At 37.7% G+C, this 24,879-nt stretch overlaps 1 protein-coding gene across 2 annotated transcripts in view; it reads left to right on the plus strand.

The window, feature by feature from the left end:
- The window catches only part of rabep1 (rabaptin, RAB GTPase binding effector protein 1), a gene marked incomplete in the record, with an annotated part of 35,078 nt that overhangs the window by 8,545 nt on the left and 1,654 nt on the right, over positions 1-24,879 (plus strand). Inside the window, 15 exon segments of one of the 2 annotated variants that reach the window (XM_036215185.1) lie at positions 1,047-1,166; positions 2,150-2,285; positions 4,785-4,963; positions 6,031-6,138; positions 7,784-8,245; positions 9,799-9,903; positions 10,057-10,173; positions 13,820-13,918; positions 15,526-15,666; positions 17,239-17,428; positions 17,545-17,556; positions 21,221-21,276; positions 22,352-22,450; positions 22,527-22,643; positions 24,764-24,879. In XM_036215185.1, coding sequence (XP_036071078.1) covers positions 1,047-1,166; positions 2,150-2,285; positions 4,785-4,963; positions 6,031-6,138; positions 7,784-8,245; positions 9,799-9,903; positions 10,057-10,173; positions 13,820-13,918; positions 15,526-15,666; positions 17,239-17,428; positions 17,545-17,556; positions 21,221-21,276; positions 22,352-22,450; positions 22,527-22,643; positions 24,764-24,865 — 2,043 coding nt within the window. 2 annotated transcript variants of the gene reach the window in all.

Consider the following 24,879-nt stretch of genomic DNA (forward strand, 5'->3'; position numbering starts at 1 on the left):
CTCATGATTTTCCTAAACTTTCCTAAATTGATTTATTAATCTTTTATGGTTGCCCTACTACTTCTTTTTTTTTTCTCAAAGTTGACTCAAAAATAAAATCCAGAATCGTATCACAACAAACCATAATTCTAGTCAAACTTTTCCTCTCCTTTTGGAAACACTCCTGGATTTTTCAAAACGTTCTCATTTTCTTATGGAAGATTCTGTCGCTTCCATCTTATCCAGAAGTGAATGTTTTTTCTTTTCTTTTTTCCCTCCATCAGCAGTGATTTTAATCTTCCACTGACAGATGTTCTGAGTGAAAGTAAACATGTTTTAGCAGCTTGATTTCCAGAGAGATGACTTCATATCTTCAGAAATCCCTCCTGGAGAACAGAGGGAACCAGACTGCTGTTCTCCACCCACATTGTTGGGCTGAGCCTGGGAAAACCAGGATCAGATGAAAAGGAAAACATCAGAAATAATGCACACAGGACTGAAAACGAACCACACCCTCTGATAATTTGATTTTTGTCCCCAGCTGTTACCACGACAACGAGTGTGAATTCTTCGGTCAGATGCTCTTTAGGGCACATTAGATCTGATAGATGAGGGAAATCGCCCCAAGGGTGTAATAATTATACAACTATGGGATGTTTGGATTGAAAATGAAGCTTATATGTTAGACAAACTATGGCTGAATAAAACAAGTTGGCAGATGAAAAAATGACTGTTAGAGAAGCTGGATCTGATCTGTAGGTTTGTGATAAAAGCGAAGCTGAAAATTCCTGCAGGCTGCTTGAGGTTAACGGCTCAAGGCGACATTTGTTCCTCGCAGCTAAGGAGTTCTCGTATCAATGGCATTGTGGGTAATGTTGGATCTAATCATTCGGATTCTCGCATGCTGTAAAAGCTGCGTTAATGAGCAAAAGTGGAGAGAAGTTTCTCACTCTGAGACGGTTTGGAGATTCCCATCTGAACATGTTGATGTTCCCGCTGCCTGGAGGCTGAATGTGGAATCTTCTCATGGCTTCGGGTAACTCATTATCTCCTCTGCTCTCCCGAAGGCCCAGGAGGACGCGGAGAAGCTGCGGTCGGTGGTGATGCCGCTGGAGCAGGAGATCGCCGCTCTGAAGGCCAAGCTGACCTCCAGCGAGGACAAGGTGAAGGAGCTGGAGGCCTCAAAGGTTCGTCCGTGTTTCTGCTTTTTCATTTCATCTACATTTCAGTAAAAATTCATAGAACTTAAAAATGTTCACAGATAAGAACCACTGAAGAAACATCAACATTTTTGGCTAATCTAATTCAGGTACCAGACAATTCTGCACTTCCTGTTGCCCATGAATAGTGCTGCCACAAACGATTATTTTAATAGTCAGCTGATCACAGATTATTTTTTCAGATTAGTCGACTAATCAGGTCATGCATAAAGTGGATGTAAAGCACACATCTTAACCATCATTAGTTTTAAATGAACTAAAAACTATATATATTCACACTAGCATTACCTGCACTAATGCTATTGTGAATGCTGAAAGCACTGAAGCTGATAGCCAGCTAAAATATTAGTTAATTGCCAAATTAGCCTAAAAAATAAGTTAGCCTAATAATAAAAAATTAGCCTAAGTTAGCCAAAACAGCTAGCATGTAGCTGAAATATTAGCTAAACTCCAAAACAGCCTAGAAAACCCTAATAAATCCTAAATTAGCCAAAATAGCTAGCATAATGCCAACATAACTTTCAACTTTACTGCAGTCTGACTCAAAATAATGTAAAGTAACGACTAATCGACCATTTAATTAGTCGTTGACTATTTTAATAGTTGATTAGTCGTTGATTAGTTGACTAATCATGGCAGACCTACCCATTAAGGATTGTGTTTCACTTCACGTCAGTCTACTTTATATTAGCTTCTCTGTTGTTTTCCTCTTCTGGCCACAAATAAAAGCAACCGATTCTGAGATGATATTTCAGGGATTTGAACTGTCAGGTCCTTTTAACTGGCATCCTTTGGTTCAGTTCCTCCAAAGACCTTTCTCAGAATCATTTTTATAAATATTTTCACATTCATTTCTGTTAGATTTGTTCTGACTAAAACACAGAGCTTGGAGGGATGGAAGTTTAGGATCCAAGAACATCCAAAATGTGTTAAACAGCTTTCTTTTCCAGGTGAAGGAGCTCAACCATGTTCTGGAGGCCGAGAAGTCGTGTCGAACAGACCTGGAGATGTACGTGGCCGTTCTGAACACGCAGAAGTCCGTCCTGCAGGAGGACGCCGAGAAACTACGGAAGGAGCTTCATGAAGGTTCGCTGCTGAAACTGTGACTGGAAAGTCTATTGAGTCTTAAGTTTATTCTTGAAGAAACCGTAGACTGTCTTTAATGTCGTCCAATGAATTCTGAACACCAGAAATTAAGTCAAAAGTAGAATGGACACATTTACCAAAAGTTGCTCCGTCCACTTACGTTGCTGATTGTGTAGGACAAGGTGTAACTCCAACCACCTGTGATAATGCAAAAATGCTTTGTCTGATAAAATCACAGCCTTGCTCCCCTCTGCCTCTAGTGGTCTTGGGAGGAACTGCAACATCTTCCTGTGGGTTTTCTTCTAATTTAGAGACAGAAGTTAGGGGCCGTTTACTCAAGATCTGTTTTTTTATTTTTTTTTGAGAAACCAGTTCAGAAGGGTATTTTTAAACCGTCAACATTCCCTTGAATAATGAGTCATGCTAACAGAGGAAGGACAGGACATCAGCTGCTGAAATCTTAACGCTTAGCTGAAACTTCTGCTCTTCAAGCTCAGTTTGTTGACTCCGGTCATCTGGTGTGACAATGCACATTTTACAAACATGACTTAGCACTTCTGCTTGTTTTTACAGTGAAAAACACATGATTGAAGCCTTCTCTGGGAGCTTTATCGTCTCATATCATCTTCATGTCTTCAACTGTTTTCAGAGACTTTATGGCGACACTTTAACGGCAACATTTTGACCCTGCAGGTTTTATATTGTGGCTTTCTAGACCAGAAAAACTAAACCACATCAGCAGTATTATAAAAAGGTCCAGTCAAAGAAACTGAAATTGTCCCTCTAAGATTACTTATGTGAAAGTTGTGAAAAGTCATGGCAGTTTGTAGCTTTCAATATCACAATAAAATAGGTTTAAAAAAATTAGAAATGTGTAATATCATAAACAGTATATCTAACCATTGACAATTCATGCTTGTTGGTATAATTCAGGCTTCTGAGGGTCGATTCAGGTCAGGGCTCTGCAACCTGAAGGCTTTGAACGCTCAGTGAGGATCTTTTTCTTTGAATGAATAATCTAACTTTTTTTTCATAATTTGGCAACTTTATTCTCATAAAACTACAACTTTTTTTCATAATTTGGCAACTTAATTCTTGTAAAAAGGACGACTTATTTCTCATAAAATTTCGACTTTTTCTTATAATTTTACGACTCTAATAAAATACTTTTTTTCTAATAGTTATTTTTGCTTTAATTTGACAATGTTATTATTATAAAATTACATTTTTATTCTTATAATTTTACAACTTTATTTTTGTAAAATTACAACTTTTTAAATTAATTTACAACTTTTTTTTTTATAAAGTTACGACTTTTTTCTCAGAATTTTATAACTTTAGTCTAATGATTTTACAACTTTATTCTTGTAAATATTACGACCTATTTCTTATAAAATTAAGACTTTTTCTTATATTTAGATTTTTCTCTTAATTAGAATTTTTTTTAAATAATTTTACGACATGTTTCTAATAAAATTATGATGGTTTATCTTATAAAGTTAAACTTTTTTCTCAGAATTTGACAACTTTATTTTTTTTGTAAAATTGACTTTTTGTTCTTATAACTTTATGGATTCATTCTTTGTCCTGATTGGCTGTTGACCCTGTCAATCATTCTCCTTCATCCCATGTCTCTTCCACAGAATCTGTTCAGCTTTCCAAATCTGCAAACATTTTTCATCATGATCAGATTGTTTTCATTCCATAAACTTGAGGTTATTTTTTTAATAAAATTTTTTAACTTTAAGCGTTTAAAGGTGAGAACGGTGTGAAATGTTAATTTCTGTTCAAGAAGTGCATTAAGTTAATCTATATATCTAATAATGATCTATAATTATTGTAAAAAGCAAAGGTGACTTCTTTGCAGATTTCATCACATGCCTTTTCGTGAAAGTAAAGTTATGATACATGAGGAAACACTGTTTAACAGATCCCAAACATGTTGTCATGTTTATATTCAATACTAAGAAACACAAAAGCTGAGAGGGCTCCTGAGGAAACTTGAGTTCATAATAATAGAAAATCTCGTTCTTCTTCTGCCGATCTGCTGCAGCAGCTCTTCTTTGACACAGGGTGGATTTTATTTTGAAAGGAACTTTTATGTGCCTCCTTCAAATATAAAGGAAATGAAAACTTAAATAAAGCAATTGTAGTTACTTAATATTGTAAATATTTAAAGTCAGAGTTTGTAAATGAGTGTCTAAATGATCACAAAGACATGAATCAAGCATCTTTTCTAAACGACTTTGTGGTTCTTGCTGGGTTTTGGGACCAAACAACTCTCTTAGTTGTTTAAGACCTCTGCTTTAGATGAAAGCACCTGCTAAGTCAACTAAATATAATAAACTGATGCTCCAGATTTGACAATAATGAAAAAACCTTTGGGTATGAAAGGAAAAATTTGTTTTTTTTTTGGTCAGTTCATCTTTACTGCTCACTCAGGAGTCCTCAGACCTGCAGTCTCTTTGACGTCTCCCCTCCGTGTGTTTGTGGTTCCAGTCTGTCACAAACTGGAGCTGGAGCGGCAGCAGCACAACCAGCTGAAGCACACATGGCAGCGAGCGAACGACCAGTTCCTGGAGTCCCAGCGTCTGCTCATGAGGGACATGCAGAGGATCGAGAGCGTGCTCTCCTCCGAACAGCTGCGGCAGGTGGAGGAGATGAAGAAGAAAGACCAGGTACGCACAGCTCATCATATTAGGCCGCCGTTCAGTCAAGCTGATCCGCTTTGGGCTGAAGACAAATCGAGTGTCAAGGGCAGCGTCCGGACAGCCTGTGAGTCAGCAGGCAGAGCAGGAATAGATGAGGTTAGTCATCTCTCAGCTTAGTGGACGTCGGTGTAAATCCCTGTGGAAAGGTCCAGATGAGTGGAGCTGCAGGAGGAGGAGAATGTTCGCTGACAGTAATCTGAGAACGTCAGGATGCACTCGCTCTTTCCTGCAGCATCCCTGACTTAAAAGATCTGCAGCGAATGCTCTGATCCTGAGGGGATCCTTCAGGGTTCTGCTTTCTGTTCTGATCCTACAGGTTAAAAATAATCACATGAAGGTGCCGAGTTTCTACTGTGAAGTCACACAGCTCTCCTTTCACTGATGCTCCATTTACTGCAGTATTTTTATGTATCCCAGAGTTACTATTTCTATTATTCATAATTCAAGTTTTAGTACAGATTATTTTACTCAGTTTGAAAAATATGATCCTGCTTAACTGCAGCAAAATCTTAAAATTTCCCTTGAAAAACGTAAATACAAAAGCCTTTTCCCCACAAAAACAACAAAAGAATCTATTGTAAAATAAAAAAAACTGTTAGAAATATTTCTGGATTTGAAATGAAGGTTGGTGTGTTCACAAACATCTCTCCTGAAGTGATTATTTTTACAGCAATCTCATGAAAGTTTTGGACTCATTTAAGATTCAAGATGTTTAATCCTCAGCATGACAGATAAAAATATATGGTTAAAATGTCTTTAGAAACTGAGATTCTGCACTGAACTGATCTTTTTGTTTTAAATACTTTTTGCAGTTGCATTAAACTGCACCTGAATGAGAGCAGAATTAAAAATCAGACAATTAAAAACACTTAACTGTGACACAAAGACGGCTTTTTATTCATCATCTTCCTCAGGTTTAGAAGAAACTTCCATCTCTCCTATGGGTGGTTTCTCCTGATACGGTCAAAATCCTAATTTAAAGGCTTTTTTTCCTAAAAAAATCATTTTTCAATTCTTGTTTTGTTTCATTTCAGGAAGAGGAGGAGAAAGAGAGGCTGAGTCAGGTGAAGGACCTGCAGGAGGAGGATGGAGGAGACAACACGGAGCCCTTGGAGGACTACCTTGGATTGAGCGCGGAGGAGGTGAGAGCAGCGAGTAACGTGACCCCACCCTGACCCCGTAGCGCTGCTGCATGACGTCACGTTGAACTGGAGCTTTGCCTTCATGATCGTTTCTGAGGATCTTTTAATAGAAATCTGAATCCAGATCAGATGTTTTTGTTGTTGTCAGTAGTTTAGAACTTCTTGCAGAAAAGCTTTTTCAGAGTTAAAAGTTTAGGAAAGTTGGAAAGCTTTAGATAAAGGTATTAATTAAATTAATTCTGATGTTTTAGTCGTCAGAAAAGACTGACAGTAACTGGAGTCTCTTTACTGTCATAGTTTACAAATATGAGCTAAATATGTTAAATATTCTACAATATTCATATCTTTCTTTCTTATTCTGGATTAGATACTCCTGTGAAAACTCAACCTTCTTATTTGAAATCAAGGCTTTTTCCAGATAAACACGTATTAAGGAAAAACACGTGATATTTGCTTTTTTTATCTGAAATAATCTATCAAGTAGTCGCTGTATTAACAGTGACTGGAAACACAGGAGATCTCGTACTTTATAACTGGTTTACGAGTCTTTTCATCAGTTTTTTAAATTCAAATTGTTCAAAATCCTTTAAGATCAGGATGTAAATGGTTAATACTGAGATGATTCACAGTCAAACTTTTAAAATTTGTTTTGAAAACTAAAGTTTTCAAGGTAAAATATTGCAATAAAATTGCAGAGGTGGTGGTTTTTATATTCGTGTTTTACGTTTTTTTTTTTTACATTTTTTATGTGTAAACACAGTAGATTTACTCTGACATTTGTATTCTGGTATTTTTCTGTATTTTTTTTATTTTCACCTTCACTCTGTGGTTCTGATGTCTTTATCCTGAGATGTTTCAGACCCCTTAGGGACTTTTTTTTTAATCTTTGTCTGACATGTTACAAGCAGCTGGTTTTGATTTATCTTATAATTTCCGTAGTTAATTTAGGTGAATATTCTGTGTGTTTGGGTTACAGATTTTCCTGTTATTGTCCTCTTTAGTGCAGAAGTTGAAGGTTTTCTCCACACTTTTCTGCAGCTTTTTCTGCTCCTAAAGCTGCAGCAATCATTTCTGTCAAAGCTAAACATCATGATTTGTATGATGTTAGCTGGAGCTCCAGCTCGTCGTCTGTGAACGTCTGCTTTAGTGTTTGTTCGTAGACCAACCCGCAGCCAAGATTTGTCTTAAGGAAACCAGTTTGTTTTCCATCTTTCATCTTCCTCAGCGACTCACCTCCTGCAGGAAGTCACACTGGGACTTTCTCTTCAGTAAAACATTAATTGAGACATTTTTCAGCATGATGTCAAACTCTCAGAAAAAAACCTTAAAAGTGCTAAAAATGTACCAGTCTTGTGTTTTCAGTTAGAAAATAATATTTTAACATTTATATTTTACTCATAGGTCATGTTGCTGTTTCACTGGTGGATAATGGCTGTTCACAGACGTGTTGTACGGATTTACTACTAAATAGTAAATCTTTATTCAGTTTACTTTAATCCACATTCCTGAGTTGTTGGTGAAAGTCTAGTTCTGTGCAGCATCAGCTTCAAGGCTGAATCCAGAATCAAAGTTTTTGGACCAATTGGGTGGAACGATGAGGAAAAAGGAGATTTGCCTGCTGACTTTTGTCCTTTTCTCCCCGCAGTATCACACCAACCACAGCACACACGGTTCTGTGCACTCCTTGGACACCGACGTGGTGGCGGGGAGCCCCTCTGACCCCTACAAGGACAACCTGCGGCGAGTCCAGTCCACCGACAGCCTCGGCTCCTCCCTGTCCTCCCAGCAGGCTCTCGGAGGCCACAACCACAAGGCCAAATCGGCCAGTAACCTGGACGAGTCGGACTTTGGGCCCCTGGTTTCAGCCGACTGCGGGGCGACAGACACTAGTTTTGGCGAAACCACGTCCGTCAGCTCGATCAAGCTAACGGCGAGCCACTTCCTGCTGACTAAAGACCAGGAAAAGGCCATCAAAGCCATGACGCCAGAGCAGGAGGAGACGGCGTCGCTGCTGTCCAGCATCTCTCAGGCCCCCGACACCGCCTACCTGCCGCCTGCAGGCTACCAGCTGGTCAGCGACACCGAGTGGAACCTGCTGCAGCAGGAGGTGCATACCAGCAGCTCAAACAGACCGTTAATGCTTCCCCTCCAGGGGGGATCATTAGTCTCCATTTTAGCTGTTTTCTTCAGTCTCCTCTGGCACTTTAACTAGTTTTCCTGTCCTCCTTTAGCATGCTTCTCCCAGTCTCTTTGAACAAACACGTCCAAGTTTTTGACTGCATCTCTTAGGGCAACAGCACAGAGACTAACACCCATTTCTATGGAGAGGAAATAGACTCACCCCAATTTGTACGCACGTAATTCTTGATTTGGAACTCGTACAATACATTTTGTGCATAAGTAGAAAAATTATTAAATAAAAAAATAAATCAAATTTACACACAGATGTTACACAAAATCACATTTACGCTCAAATCTGATGTGAGACTCTTTTCACGTCTCCAAGATTCTTCCGTAAGTGATGCATTTAAATGCTGCTAGAATGCTCTGTCATTAGTGCTTCCACAAACGATTATTTTAACAGTCGACTAATCACCGATTATTTTTTCAGATTAGTCGACTAATCGGGTCGTGCAGAAACTGGATGTGAAGCACACATCTTAACCATCATTAGCTTGGTTAAGCAACCTTGAACACTAAAAGAGCCATTTAGTCTAGTTTCTTACAGACCAGAGCACACAGAGAGCCACAAACTCCCATTTTATTGTTTAAAAATGCACAATATTTGTTCTTTTTTGGCAAATAACAATTTATTCAGAAATTTTGTTTTTAAATATTACAATAATTGAATTACAACAGTGTCTACATGTTTCTATATATAACAGTTGTAACTTCTTTTACCTTTGACAGCAGCACACACTAGTTCCTTTCAAAATAAAACCCACTCAGTCAAAAAAGTTCCTCCTGTTGTGGCAGCTTTTCTTAAATTAAAAAAGGCATTCAAACGGGATATTTTTTAATATTAGGATTTTGGTGTGTTTTTTTCCTTTTAATCCAAAAAATAAACATTTTAGAAGAATCTATGTTAAAAAAAAAAGCTCACAACATTTAGAATAACTTATCATTGAAAATGCACAACGCTTGTTTGTTCAAATTTTGAACCACTTTAGTGTAATTTACCAAAATAATAAAAAAAAAAAACTGTCAGGCTTTTATTTGACTGACTATAAATTAAAAACACAAATTTAAAGAATGTTTCTACAAATTTTCTGACGTTAAATAACATTTTTCCTTAGATGATTTAAATGTTAAACAGAAATGACAAAGCTAAACTAACACATCTCTTATTTAGAAATGTTCTTTAAAGCTAAAGAGCCACAAAAAAGGGACAAAAGAGCCACATATGGCTCTGGAGCTACAGGGCCACAAATCAGGGTGAGTCTGTTTTCTCTCCATATATATTTCTGCCTATTTCTTTCAAATATCTCCACATCTAAAATTCTGCCTCCTGTCTTTCTCTCCTGTCCATACAGTAGCAACTTTCTGTAACCTTCTCAGATTTTGCAAAGCAAGTTCACTAATTGTGTTTGTCTTCCTGAAATCGTTGCACGATCAAATTATGACTAAATTCCGTCTGTTTTTGATGTTTGGCTTCATCAGGTGAAGAACGCCGGCAGGAAGCTGGGCCGGCGCTGCGACATGTGCTCCAACTACGAGAAGCAGCTGCAGGCCATTCAAGGACAGGAGGCGGACACTCGAGACCAGGTGTCCTGCTGCCATCACTCTCTATTTCTTAACACTTCTTTCAAATATTTCTAAAGTAATTCAGAGAAAAACAAAGTTTTTTCTTTGACACATAATGGATTTTAAATGTTATTGTTTTTCAAGCATTTAATAGACGGCGTTGTTTTCCTGCAGGTGAAGAAGCTGCAGGTCATGCTCCGCCAGGCTAACGACCATCTGGAAAGAACGATGGCGGAAAAACAAAATTTGGAAGATTCAATTAAAATGGGGAACGAGGAAAATGCTGCTAAGGTCTGTAAACAAGAACGCTTTTATTAAATAAAAACAAAGAAATATTCAGGAAGTCAGTCTCTGTTCTGGCTGTCTTTACTGCATTTATAGATGGAGATGTTTAGATTTTATCTAATGCTTTAAAAATGATTCTGGTGCTTCACAAATGAAAAAAACATGCACATTTTCTCCCAAAACATTGCTGTATATCAGCAGAAGAGTCTGTTCGAGTTACATTAGTTAGAGTTACGCTCTTCAACATGATGTTAAAGGGTCAGAAAGCTGTCCTCCATGAAGGAATGTCGACAAACAAAAACCATTAAAGCTTAGACCTCCACTGCTGTGAGGTCCCAGGGTATCATGCCACGACACATTTTTAACCTCAGAAAAGCCGTTTTCTAAACAGCACAGCGGACACATTTACAAATTTCACTGAACTAATTATTTGTTCCTCCTGCTGTAGCGCCCCCTTTTGGCCTTCCTGGCTTATCAGACTTTAGGATTCCCTTACATCAGCTGTTCAACAAATAAACACACTAAATTAAAATTAGATCTTATTTTGTCAGAGAGAGTAAACTCAGAATTTGATCTTTAAGTCCATTTTTTTTGGTCCTCAGAGCACGTTTTCCTTAATCAAATAAAACGACTGCCACTTTAAAGTCTTTGCAGAGCTCGAGGAGAAGGTGAGCCAGGTCCAATAGTTCCTAAAAATCTTTTTTTTATGCAAAGACATGAAAACAGAGGCATGCTTTTTTCCCTGATCCTCTCTTCGGTGTCTGCAGGAATCAATTATCTGGTTCCAAGAACCGAACAGTGAGTGTTTCAGTCAAAGCTTTCTGTAAAATAATCCTCTTTCTACAAGCGGACGTCAGAACTGCAGGAGGAGGAACTTTAAGAGCTTTCATTAAACCATAAACATATTTTTAGTTTAAAAGTCCTTCAGTGATGGATCCATCCGCTTTCCATCTTTGTTCTGCAGTGGCAGGTTACCATGACAACGGCAGCCTGAGTGAGTTTTTCAGGCAGGTCAGAGAAGATTCAAGCATCGCAGCTCATTTATTATTTCTGCGGGTGTTTTAAACAAGTTTAAATTGAAGTCCTCGAGGGCTCTGAAATATTTATCATATTTTACTGTCTGAGAGTGATTGATGGCTACAATGCTGTCGATAAAAGGTTCTGTCTAAAATGATAGTTATATAAAAAAAGGATATGACTTCAGTAAATCGATACATTTTTTTTTTAAGAATAAAGACTATACCTGGAAAAGAAGTTGTAATTTTTTAACCTGTTTTAAAGGGTTTATATATCAGGCAAAATCAACTTTTTTGAGCTTTTAAGTGTATTATAGGCGATTTGTGCGATTAATTAATCGTGACCTATAGTTAATTCATTTATTTTTAATCTCAAGATTTTTAACCTAAGATAAGTGAAACACCTCATTTTGAGGTATTTTATTGAAATTTGTGACATTGTAGCTCAGTAAAACATCAAAATACAAAAAGAGGCTCTATGAAGTTTTTATTATAACAAGCTTCCAACATTTGCTTTTACACGACCAAGGGGTAATTTTTCCTTCAATCTTGAACAAGTAAGAAAACAAAAAAAAAATAATAATAATGGGCTTGTTTGTAATTAAATAATTGTGATTAACGCGATAATTTGACAACCCCAATTATAATTAAGCCAATGTAGAAAACCCCAAAGCAGTGTTTTGATTCATTCACGCAGACTCTCCATGACCTTAAAACCCTCCATGACGATTCTGCGCTGCAAGCTCCGCCCCCAGGTTAACAAACACACACACTAATTCCGTGGAGCTAGCGGGTTTCAGCAAAACGCTTTCATTTTATACACACATGCACACCCATCTTTGCAAAATAAGAATGTTGTGTTTTTTTTCGTGGGGAGAATGCAGACACGCTACCAAGGCTGACTCTAGGTTGATATCGTGAAGTGGGCGTGAAAGGCGGGGCCTCCGAGTTGTTTTACTTCAGATAGGAAAAAGAGCCAGCAAAAAACACTCATATTTTATAGAAAATGTGTCCTTTAATGTGTCAAAGTTAATATACGATCTTATCTATGGAGAATAGAAGGATATAGGCCCTTTTGATCTTACGAATACTTCACAATACACTTCCCTCACACAACAATGGTACGTTCCATTTTCTTGAGGTGTCCTACGAGCCTCAAGGAACTGCAGACACACTTGAGTACAGGTGTGGAATTTATTTTATATTTGTCATTTTTTATAAGAAACTAAATCCTGCTCCTAAGTAAGGCTGCCACAACTAATCGACTATCAAAATACTCAACGACTAATTTAATAGTTGATTAGTCGTTATTTTTATTTTAGATGGAGTCAGAGTGTAGTAAAGTGGAAACCTGTAATTGCATTTTTGTCTATTTTGGCTTTTATTAAGGTTTTTAGGCTATTTTGAAGTTCTGATCATATTTCAGCCTCATACTAGCTATTTTGTCTAATTTAGGCTTTTTTTGTTTGTTTTTTAGGCTATTTTGGAGTTTAGCTAGTATTTAAGCAACGAGCTAGCTTTTTTGGCTAATTTGGCATCTACTAAGACTTTTGGGCTACTTTGGAGCTTAGCTCATTTTTTAGCAACACACTAAATATTTTTCAATATTGTCATGTATTGTATTTTTTAAGCAATTTTACTACAAATCTTTCAGAAATTTAGGTAAACTTCAACTCTCTATTATAGTTATTTAGCAAAATATCCAGTCTTTTAGCAAATTTAACATTTTGCAAAAAGCTTTTGGTGATGCAACTTTTTCTAGTTTTATTTGACCAAAACTTTATCTTTTGTGAGAAATGATGTCTTTGTTTCAGATGGCGACCTCATTTGATTTAATCTTGTTTCAATACCAGAAACTGATGAAGGACAGAGGCTGCATGATTCATTAAAAGTTTAATAAACTGTGCTCTTTATTGTTTTGTTTGTAGTTAGTTTAAAGCTAATGTTGGTTAGGATGTGCGCACGATTAGTCGACAAATCAGAAAGAATAATCGATGATTAGTCGACTATTAAAATAATCGTTTGTGGCTGCACTATTCCTAAGATTATATAATTGTTTATTTATGTAAGAAACTGCAGCTTCCACAGCAAAAATTAAAACTTGATTTTAGCTTAAAGCCATCATGGGAGTTGGGATTTTTTTTTTTGGTGTTGTGTTCTTATCAGAACCTGAAGAGATGAAAACAAAAAAATAATTATAAAACTTGCACATTAGAACAAGTGGAAAAAGTCTTTCAAACCAAGGACAGAACCTGCTCTTCCCTTTTTATCTTCACGTTGGCTCTCCTCATCTGAAGTGCAGCTCTTCTTTTACAGCAGAGCGTCACCACAGATCTTATGTCAGAAAAATCCTCCACTAAAACATTCAGAAATTGACTCTAAGCTGTGCGGGCTGACAGAAGTTATTTTTCTGCTGGTCCGGAGGTTTTTACAGAAATAGAATGTGAAAGTGAATTTTTTCGGTTCACACTGGGGGTCAATTTTAGAGCTGTCTCAGTTTTCATACTCCAGTGCGTCCGTTTTGCATGTTTCTGCTGCGCTGAACCCACCGCCGGCCTCCACGCCAAACGCAGCGGAATCGCATTGATCTGTGTTCAAATCTGCATGTTCACCCACAAACCCCTTCTGCTTCGTAGGTGTCTGCTCTCACGCAGAGAGTCCAGGAGTCCGAAACTCTGCTCGGCGCTCTCCAGCAGGCTTTCAGTGAGGCCAAGAGGAAGACTCAAGAGCAGATGGTGAGCAGCTTCTCATTCAAATGAACTCTGCGGCCGCCAGCTTCACGCGTTTGTCTTTGTGAGAATGAGGCAACGTTCAGCTGGATTTAGATGCAGGTTGTGGTTACATGTTTACAAGTGTTTGTATTTAGATAATTGAAGCTCACAACTGTGACCTGTCTGCACGCAGTTGTTGTGTTGAGGCTTTTTTCATCAGGTGTCATGAAGACGTTCATCCGCTCTAGGATAACAGTCTAGACTGGATGCTGTGGATTCAGGAAAAACACAAACGGATTCTGAAAGAAATTTTATTTTGCAGAACTTTGCAAAAATTTTTCAATTCTGACTCATTCTTGATGATGTCAAGTCGCTCAGGTGCTACGCTAGCCATACACAAAGTTGGACGCCATGTTGGGAAGGTCAGGATGTCTGCTTACTGCTGTTCTACTCTTGTACAAACAGAGCTGCAAAAACAAGGATGTGACTTTTCACAAGTAAATTATTACCGTCAGTTGATTACGGAGAACTTCTAGAAAACATTTGAGTGAGTTTACTCTCAATACTGAACGTTTAGGCAAAGATTGACCAAACTTTTTGACTTGTGGGCCACAAAGGGTTCTAAAATTTGACCGAGGGCCACACCAGGAGCAGATGCGTGGTGTGTTTTGGTAACCTACGTCGTAAGAGAAAGAAGCAACATGAAATCGGATTGAAAACTTGCTTTATTGAAAATAAATATATACATTTTAAAATTGAACATTTTTGAGCTTTTATTTAAAAACTGCAGCTTTTGCTCTCATTTTAGAGCCAATTTCACAGAGGGGTTGATGCCCATCAGTTTAAAGAAATGCTGCGTTCATAGGGTGTTGGAAAAATGACTGACTGACGAGGAAAACACACATGAACGTCAAGAAAACAACAAATCTTCCACCACATGAGTGCGGAATAATTTTCTGCTGCTAGCTAGACAACTGTTCATTTATGTATAGTCTATGTGGACACACCAGAATCACAGAGAAAAGGAAACATTATTAAGGATTACTCGTTTAATTTATCCTAGTCCCCTGGTTTAGGCTGATCTTTTAGCCTTTTCAAAGTCAATAGTAGCTTTAGACTTTGTACTGTTTCCACATTTCTGTTTTATGGAGGATTACCCACTTAATTGAAGCTTATTACTAATCAGCATTACTAGTCATATTTAGAAAATACCAGTTTTAGTGACTGTTTTGTTATATTTATCCATCGCACCTTAAAGGAGGGAAGCTTTGGTGTTTTACGTCACTCTTCTCTTGTACTTTCTACATGTGTTATTATTGAAAGCATTAAAATCCAACAAGACACAAAAGATCAAAGTTCTCATTCTGACTCTGATGGAATTAATTTAAATGACATAAACTGCTTTATGTTTAACTGCAAACATGAAATGAGGAAGTTTGTTAGACGACAATAAATCATTGCCGCTGTTTCTTTAGGCTGTCGACATTTGCTGATCTGTGTGTTTGTGTTCATGTGGCTTCGATTTAAACACGTGTTACAGATGTCATAAATTCATTCATTTCCCGTCTCAAACGAGCGACGAGGCTCCGTTTAAAATAAGGGATGACGGTGTTTCTGTTGGGTCTCTTCAGGTGGTGCTGGTGAAGTCCAGGGAGCAGGTGGCAGAGGAGCTGAGTCGCCTGCAGAGAGACAACGAGAGCCTGCAGGGCAAACACCGGCTGCACGTGGAGCTGCAGCAGCAGGAGGACTTCCAGATGCCCAACACTGTGCAGGTGACTGATTAACATCCTCAGTTATAAAGTAAAAAGTTGGTCTTTCAGCACCAAAAAAAATCTAGAAATTTCAGAACAGCAGCAAGTATTCTCTCATGTCATTACTTATGGAAAAAACACTTTATTACTTGCTGTCGAGTCAACTTTCATCAGTAAAAGGTTCTATCTATAAACCGATTAATGAACATGTTCTGTTGTTCTGGTTACCATTTGACATTTTGGCTGGCGAAGTAATTTTTGACCGGAACTTGATTTTTAGGCCTCCATTATCACTTTTAATGAACACCCAGCAGCCAATCAGAGTTGAGTATTCATTCAATGGTATAAACGGCTTTACTTTGTTCTCACCAATAGTTCATCTATACATGCAGTGATTCATCGAAGCAGGTTTCTATGGCAACGATTACATCTGCTGATCGCTGCCATTAAACAACATTAATGAGAACTGCAGCTCATCGTCGATCTTCCTGTATTTAAAGGCTGCAGGACAGCAGTCTGAGCTGCAGTGTCCGTTCTCGCCAGTGGGATCCATGTTTGTAGAAAAAGCTTGGTGTTGGTGAAGCTGCCAGCTTCCATGGTAACACGTTTGCTCCTTTTCAGTGATTCATATCAGCTCCTCTCCTGCTGAGCTGCTTGTCAGGGTGAAAATATGTGCTGCACCTTTTTTTTTTTCTTCTCTTCACACCAGCGTGAAGTCCTTCCGTCAAACTCTCCTCCTCCCACGTCCACTCCTTCTCCTGAATCGTGCTGTAAAGGTTTTCATGAAGCACTGATGACCGTTTTCACGCTCCACCTGATCATTTAGCACTAAGCAGAAGTGGGATTGTTGAAATTCCAGGTTCGTTTGGAAGTTGCACTGCTGACATGGAGAATGTCTGAGCTCGTAAAAACATCAGTAATGGGAAACATCTGTCGGCGGCGAGGAGGAGTGACCTCCACCGCATCAGCTGGGCCCTCTGAGCCTCAGCTTTGCTGCATGAAACTTCTGCAGCTTCACACTCCTACTGCGACCACAGGATCATTTTTATCTCCCACCCTTTGTCTTTATGTGAATCAGCTGCAGTAAAGTTCACCTGCACATGATGCATTTCTACAAACGTTGTTCTTGAGTGTTCACCTAAAAACTGAGAGGTTGAGGGTTCAATTCCATTGATGTGTCCTAACAAAAGCTTCAGATTGGAGCCAATTTGAGTTATGAACTTCATTAGCTAAACCTTTAAACGCCTGCTATCAACCAACTTGGTGGCTTAATGGAGGAGTGTCCAACCTGAGACTGGCAGGTTGTGGGGTTTGAACCATAAAAATGAGAACCAAAGCCAAAAAAAAACTCACAAAACTTCGGATGCATGACGAACAGTTTTTAGGAAACAAACCATAAATGTGTGATGTTGTTTTCATCAGTTTAAGATTCTGCTGCAGGAAGTTTTTTCAGGTCAAATCCCAGAAAATGTGGATGAGCTTTAGCTTAGCTTTGATCAGAGGATCAAACTCTTCATCCTCCTCTTCCTTCTCTTGTTTCGTCGCACGTCTGTTCCCCGTTCAGTCTCCTAACGCTGCGCCGTTCCTCCTCAGGAGCTGCAGGGTCTGGTGTTCCAGTGTCGTGAAGACATGGTGGCGCTGCGGACGTCTGCAGATCACATGGAGGAGAAGCTGAAGGCGGAGATCCTGTTTCTGAAGGAGCAGATCCAGGCGGAGCAGTGCCTGAAGGAGAACCTGGAGGACACTCTGCAGCTGGAGATCGAGGGCTGTAAGGAGGAAATCGGTGAGTCATGTGACCTGCTGAACACGCCCTTCTCAAACTGATGTTTTTTTTTCCTTCTCATTTTTTTAATTCCATTATTTCTGCTTTTGTTTTTCCTCCAATGATTTTTCTTACAGACATCCTGGAAGGTATGAAAAGAGTTTCTCTGTGTGTTACCTGCTTAGCCAAACTAATGAGCGTTAGTCGACAGCTCCGTGCTTTTCCCGCCCTCGTGGTTTCTTCAGACCACGTTGAGCTGCTGTTGACACATCTACCCTTCTGTTTGCTGTCCCGACCCGCAGCCCGTTCAGATGTTTCCCACAGTAGATTAATTTAATGTCCTGCTGACAGGAAACTCCATCACCCTTCTAAAGACGAGTTGTTTAGGGAATCTAGATGTAGTTTATTGACCCTTTAACACCTGAGGCGTCACCGGTGACGCTTAAACACAAAATCTTTAACGTACTGTAACTTTTCAACCATTAACACGATAATTCCAGCGTGAACGCCGCTTTTCTCCTTCAGAATCTGCAGGAATTATCATGTTAACGGTTAAAAAGTTACAGAACGTAAACACTGGAGCTCGGGTGTTAAAATTTTGAGAATCATTAAAAACAGCTGTGTCAAAACAATCGCACAAGGGGCCACAATCCAAAACACACCTGAGGTCGCGGGCCGAACAGGATAAACATTTATGGAACACTTTAAAGCTAAATTTTTAAACCTGTAAAACCGACCTTTAAAACTTTTTAGTATAATTATGAACTAGATATATAGCATTACCTACGATTAATGCTAGTGTGAATTCTGTAAGCTGAATTTGGCTGCTGAAGATGCTAGTGTTGATAGCTGAAATCACTGAAGCTGATAGCCAGATAAAATAATAGCTAAATGCCGAATAAGCCTAAATAAACTAAAAAAAAAACAAGAACAGGAAACACAGCTACCAAAATGGCTAGCATGTAGCTGAAATATTAGCTAAAATCTAAAATGGCCTAAAAACTGAAAAAACTAAATTAGCCAAAACAGCTAACATGTCGCTGGAATATTAGATAAACTCCAAAATAGCCTAAAAAATCTTTGTAAATGACAAAATAGTCCAAAAAGCTAGCAAAATGCCAAATTTTTATAACTTTAAAAGCGTAACTTTTTAACATAACTATGAATAAGTAAAAGGTAGGAATATTATTCCTGAATAAATCAACTTAAACCTTAAATAACTTTCAATATTTTACACTCCATCACAATATATTTCGGCAGAATTCTACAAGTTAGAAATAAGCAGAAGAAAACATCGGGTCATTAATAACAATAAAATAAAATTATCTAGAGGGCCGGATTTATCTACCTGGAGGGCCGGATCCGACCCCCGGGCCTTGACTTTGACACATGTGGTTTAAAAGCTCCCATCGGGCCTCTGAAGTTTGGAAATGTAACTGGAAGAGGTTCTACAACAAAGGGAGACTTCCATGGGTTACTGTGGTTACTGCAGTGTTTTGTTGAGTGTAAATATTGAGGCGCTGGTCTCTTCAATGCTCAAAAACGTGTCATGAACCCTAAAGTTATGCTTTGTTTTCTGTTCCAACACTGTGACAGACTTATTAACAGTTTGGTTTAAATAGACTAACAGTTGGTGCTCCAGTAGTGAAGTTATTCATCTTCTCCTGTTTCTCCTGGATCATCAGTCTAGTAGAGATGACCAGATCTCCTTCTACACAGAAAGTTTCTCCAGTTCTGACGTAGTCTCCTCGAGTGTGTCATGGGTCTTTCTCTGGAGTTGTACCTCCGAGCATCTCCACAGAAAGGTGTCCAAAAGACATCCCTCAGCCTCCTCCTCTCAATGTGGAGCAGTGGCTTTACTCTAAGCTCCTCCCCCATATCTCCAAGGTTGCGGCCAGTCACCCTTTTAGAGGAAGCTCATTTCAGCCGCTTGGATCCAAGATTCTCGTGACCATAGATGAGAGTCGGAACTGGTCGCTTATAGTCAACGTTACTATGACAACCAATCAGGAGTGAGCTTGTTGGAAGGCCACGCCCCCACCACTTGAAAAAGGACCTACACTAAATCTGTCAATCAAATGTTTTGGACGTTGTACGTGTGGACCAACAGGCTCCACCTACTTTTTTTGAAGCATCTGATGAAACATTTTATAACTTGACCAACTTAAAATGTGGAAAAAAATATCCTGAAAAAAATGAGGATTATCAAGAAGATGTTAAAAAAAATTGCGATGGATTGGAAAATTTCATTCATTCTGTACAGGAGACACTGCACTTGATGGACATTGGCCACCAGCCAATCGATGCACAACACAATGCACTATAAAAACATTGTAGGCGTTAAAATCAGCAAAACAAGACCGGGAAAGACAATCTGAAATCTATGGAGGAAACACGGTATTATCAGCCAAACTCCTGATGTGGGTCTGCAGAGAACGGACACACCTTTATAGAAGGCCCTGCAGCTCCTACGTCAGCAGTTATTTCGTATTTATAGACAATTTATTCATTTACAAACAGTTTTTTTGCATCATATTTTCTTATTTCAAGAACTCACCTTAGAGTCTTTTACAGTTATTTATAAGAATTATTTATTTTTCAATTTTTTTTTAATTATTAAAACAGTTTTTGTACTCAGACCTGAGAGTGAATGGATGTTTTCCTTCCACTCCTACACTTTTCCTTTTTTTAACCCGAAGAATTACAATATGTATTTATGTAATATGTATTTATTCCGAACGTCTCTGGAGGAGCTTTTAGAATTTGTTCCTGCTGGTTTATGAGTCCTGTGGTTGTAAGTTTTAAAATGAGTTGTGTGTACATATTTAACTCCATCTTAAAATTTCAAGATCCAAAAACGATTCATGGAATAGTTTTCTCGTGAACCAAATTCTGGTATTTTACCTTCAGTAGAAATGACCTGCTGAGTCAGAACTTTGATTTCAGAACCAAACAAACGTGGTTATGGAAAGAAATTCCAAAGAAAAATGAAAGTTTTGTTGAATTGAATTTAACCCTTTCACTCTGAATGTCGATAATTTGCAACCATAGACAGTCTAATCAAACTTCTTTCTTATACAGTCAATGTTTGCAACACACTCTTAATTTAGCATCACCTTGAAGGGAAAAAACACTGAAGGATATTTTTTAAGAATTGGAAATAAATTCAGACATAAAGGGGTTTAAGTCAAATCATCATTTGAAAATGTAAATGCTTTGTTTGCAGGATTTTAGCTGCTGTTTAACCACATTTGAATATTTTTATTATTATTGTTCAAACCAGAATCTATGTGAACACAAAACGATGCTTTTATAGTTTTTTTAACTTTTTTTTTTAAGAAAACAGATTTTTTTTTTTGCAAAAATTACATGAGACTTGTCAGAATTTTTTGTAATTTGGTTGCTAAAAATAAAAAAGTTGAGTCAAATTTTCATTTTCAATAAAATAGTAGTTTGATCCGCTTGTTTTGGTATTTTAATTGACCCTTCCATTTCTTCTATTGGTCCAGTTGATGTTCCTCCTAAAGTTCTTGCGTTTATCAACCAAATGAAATTTTGAAAGTTTAAAATCATCATTTTCTTTTTTTATTATTATTATTTTAGCTTTGCTCCTGTTTGTTGGCTCGGTTTGTTGATCATCTTCTAAAGCTTGGAGTTTGGACGTGTTGTGATGCGTTTTAACCCAGCGTGTGTTTCTCAGCTTTGTCGTTTGACTCCAGACGTCTGAAGCACAAAGTGATAAAAGTCTGAAGGCTTTGAGGTTCCGACGAACAACATGTGGTTGACTAACGAGGTCTTTATGTTTTCTCTCAGCCTCTTTTTCTAGTTTGAAGACGGAGCTGGAGCGAATAAAAGCAGAGAAGGAGAAGGTAGGAACTCTTTAATGACTCTCACAAAATCTGGATTTTAGGGATTTGTGTTCTGATGAGTAAAAAAGAGATGATCAGTTTTTATTATGGTTGTAAGAAAATATCCTTTCAGTAAAATATCACAATACTTTATATATATATGTATCGATATAAAATACTGCCAAGGCGATATTTAATTAATTACTTAAAATCAAAAATTTAGTTCAGTCTCACTTTTTTTCCACTTAATATTTCCTAAATTACCAAAAGAAAACCACCATGAATTTGCTCCGGTACAAGAAACTTCTGAAAATTTAGGTAATTCTGAAGTCATAATTGGTGAAATATTGTCTGGTTGACACATTCTCCTTCTCAAATGCCACCAGACTCTTGCCAATACACCCCTAGTAATTAGATTAGGTAACTGGATAAATAATTGTAAAGTGGGGGGCACAAATCCCGTCCTCGAGGGTCCTTCATGTTTTTAACCAAGCTGCTATTGAAGCTCCTTATTGGCCAAACACACCTGATCCAGGTAATCAGCAGCAGATAAGGGAGGGTTTCTAGAAAACCAGCAGGAGGCCGGGAATGGGGTCACCCTGTTGTAAAGGGAAACCTTAAGAAAATAAAAGTATTTCTGACCAAAGTGGCTTTAATCAGAGAACAGATTTCCTGCTGCATGTGGAGAAACCATCCTCACACCTTCATCCACAACACAAGTTTCTCTTTGTAGAAAATCCCGACGGAAGACACAAACATTAATCTGCTGCCAATTCCTGGGATTTGCTCATTAGTTTTCACAAACAACCTGCAGGTGAATTTCTGACGGCAAAGGATTTAAACTTCCGACAGCTAATCCTTTGAGGGAAAGCTCTACTACTTTCCTCTTCAGGATTAAAAAAGTGCAGCTTAAATCAGATTTTCCTTTCATTTATCTTAATACTGCAGATGAGCTCTTGCATTTGTTTTTTTGAAAAAATGTACAAAAGTTTTCTTCATATTTAAGGAATCTGTTCTATAATTGATCTGAACAGCTTAAGGAAAGCTGTTTCTGGTATCAGTGATTCTTCAGTGACGTCTGCTCGTGTTTGTGTAGCTGCAGAGCAGTTTAACAGAAAAGACGGAGACGCTGGAGCGCCTCGGCGGTCTGAGGGGCAGCCTGGAGCAGCAGGTCAAGGAGCTCACGTCTGCAAAGGTCAGAGCGCGTTCCTCTGAACTACTCTGACACGAATCCCATCAGTGTGTCCATTGACTGATCCATGTTCCTTCAGAGCGCTCTGGAAATCCAGGTCCTGGATGAGAAGGACAAAGCCCAGCGGCTGCAGACCGAGCTGGACGTGAGCGAGCAGGTCCAGAAGGACTTCGTCAAGCTTTCTCAGACGCTACAGGTGAGCAGGTTCAGCCTCAGCGTTTTATGACCCAGTGGGGACCAGATACATGAAGTAAAAAAAACTTCACAGAAGTATAAACTTAAGATTCTCAAATGGTATAGAAGTAGAAAAAATTTATATTATTTTAGTAAATTAACCAAAATTGTCTAAATAACCTCAACTATAAACCTGTTATTGGAACTTGATGGAGAACACACTTCACTTCCTGTGATGGAGACACAGCTTTGAAAGAATTAATAATGTTTGCAAACAAAAAATACTATCCATGTTTTTCTGTTAATACAATCATTTTTGTATTTTCACCTAAATAAAAGTAAAGTGAGAAAAATACAAGATTTATTTATTAAATGGCACCATTTAATCATAATTCTCTTTTGTTCGTTTATAACCCCCCCGCCCCCCTTTTCTACAAGAATGGTTCGGTCCAACTTCTTCTGAATCACTAAATATTTTCCCACTCAGAGATTTGTTATTTTAAGAAATAAAAATAAGTCAATAAAAATTAAAAAATAGTTTAAGTCAAGTGAATAAAAATTTTTTGTTGAATAAATCTCTGTTGACAATTGCGTATTCAGACTAAATTTGAACATATTTAAGTACAACGTACATTAAACTGTGTATGAGAAGAAACATGTTCTCCAAACAAAAATGTGTTTAGGGCAAACTTATATAAAAAATACACAGAATAACTAAGTTAGGATAAAATAAAATAGGGTCTTTTAATTAGAAGAAAGAAACATGAAAGTTTGAAATAGTTTGTTTCTAAACAATCCTCAAAATTACTCATTTTTATTTTTTCTATTGTGTCAAAATATGTTTGTAAATCTAAATCTTTAAAATTATTTCGAAATTGGACCTTTTCTAATCACTTTTCTAGTGAATATAACATTTTGCCAAAATTAGAATAAGATATATCACATGTTTCACCAGAATAAAAGATTATACAAGATAAAAATAAAAATCCTTTGTGATGTTATATTAAATTATTGATTTTTACTCAAATTACCTTTTCTTATGTTTTATTTTTTCCTATTATAGGATTGACTCCGTTAGGCTCAACTTTTTAACTCTGTTACTTGCAGAAATTATATTTGTAATTGTTTAGGGAAGAGCAGGAAAAAAAGTCCAGGAAAAATATGTTGATTTTTAATTTTTATTTCATGTCTACTGAGGCGCCATGTTCTTGCTAATGTAGACATGTAGCTGCTTTAAGTAAAATCTTCAATTCTGTCACAAAAAAACCAACAATGTTACTGGGCTGAATTTAAATCTAAAACTAATCGACTCTTTAGTTTCTAATAATGTTTGTGGTGGTAAAAAGGTATTTTCTCACATATTCAAAAGGTTTCTCATCAGATGCAACTTTAAGACAATTTTTTGTTTCTGATGGTGGTGCCACTGCTAAGTGCTCCGTGCACGTGTCATGCACTTTGTGTATCGGTCCAATCAGCAACAGCTTGAAGTGAATGAATAAAAACCAGACTGTAAATTTGAAAACAGTTTTAAAAGAAATATTGAATGTTTTATGTACATTTAAACAAAAACTGTAAATTAAAAAAATTAGTTTTGAAAAAAGGTAAATTTGAAAACAGTCTTGAACTCTAAAGTACACATTGTAAATTAAAAAGCAATATTGAACATTTGAAAGAGAATTTGAACATTTTATATTTTAAATTTAAAGAAATATCAAAACTTTTAATAAAAAAAATGATAAACCTAAATTATTCCAAATAAAAAAATAACTTTTTATCGAACTTGGTGAGATTGTTCTCACTACTTCACACCGTCTGAGGAGGGATGACCGACGTCTTCATAACCTCTGTCATCTGATGTCAATCATTTTACGGTAGCCAATGGGCTCAAGGTCCCACCCCCAAATAAATTAGGATAGACTCGGAAAAATCTGAGTAGAAACTGTAAATTGACGACTGATGAAGTTGCAGTTTTAAGTTTATAGTTTTATATATAAATATATACATTAAAATTGACCCTTTTTTTATTTTGAAGATTTCTTTTAAGTACCTTTGAATTGATCTGGTTGTTCAAGCTGATCCTGATTGGACCTGGTCCTGCCCGGGTCAGTATGACCCGCTCTAACCGGGTCCGTCTATGTCCAGGTCCAGTTGGAGCGAATACGACAAGCCGAGTCTTTGGACCGGATCAAAGTGATTCTCAACGACACCAACTTGACGGACATCAACCAGCTTCCAGAGACATGATGCTTCTGAACCAA

The sequence above is a fragment of the Oryzias melastigma genome, linkage group LG14, assembly GCF_002922805.2.
Source record: "Oryzias melastigma strain HK-1 linkage group LG14, ASM292280v2, whole genome shotgun sequence".
In the NCBI taxonomy this organism is placed as follows: domain Eukaryota; kingdom Metazoa; phylum Chordata; class Actinopteri; order Beloniformes; family Adrianichthyidae; genus Oryzias; species Oryzias melastigma.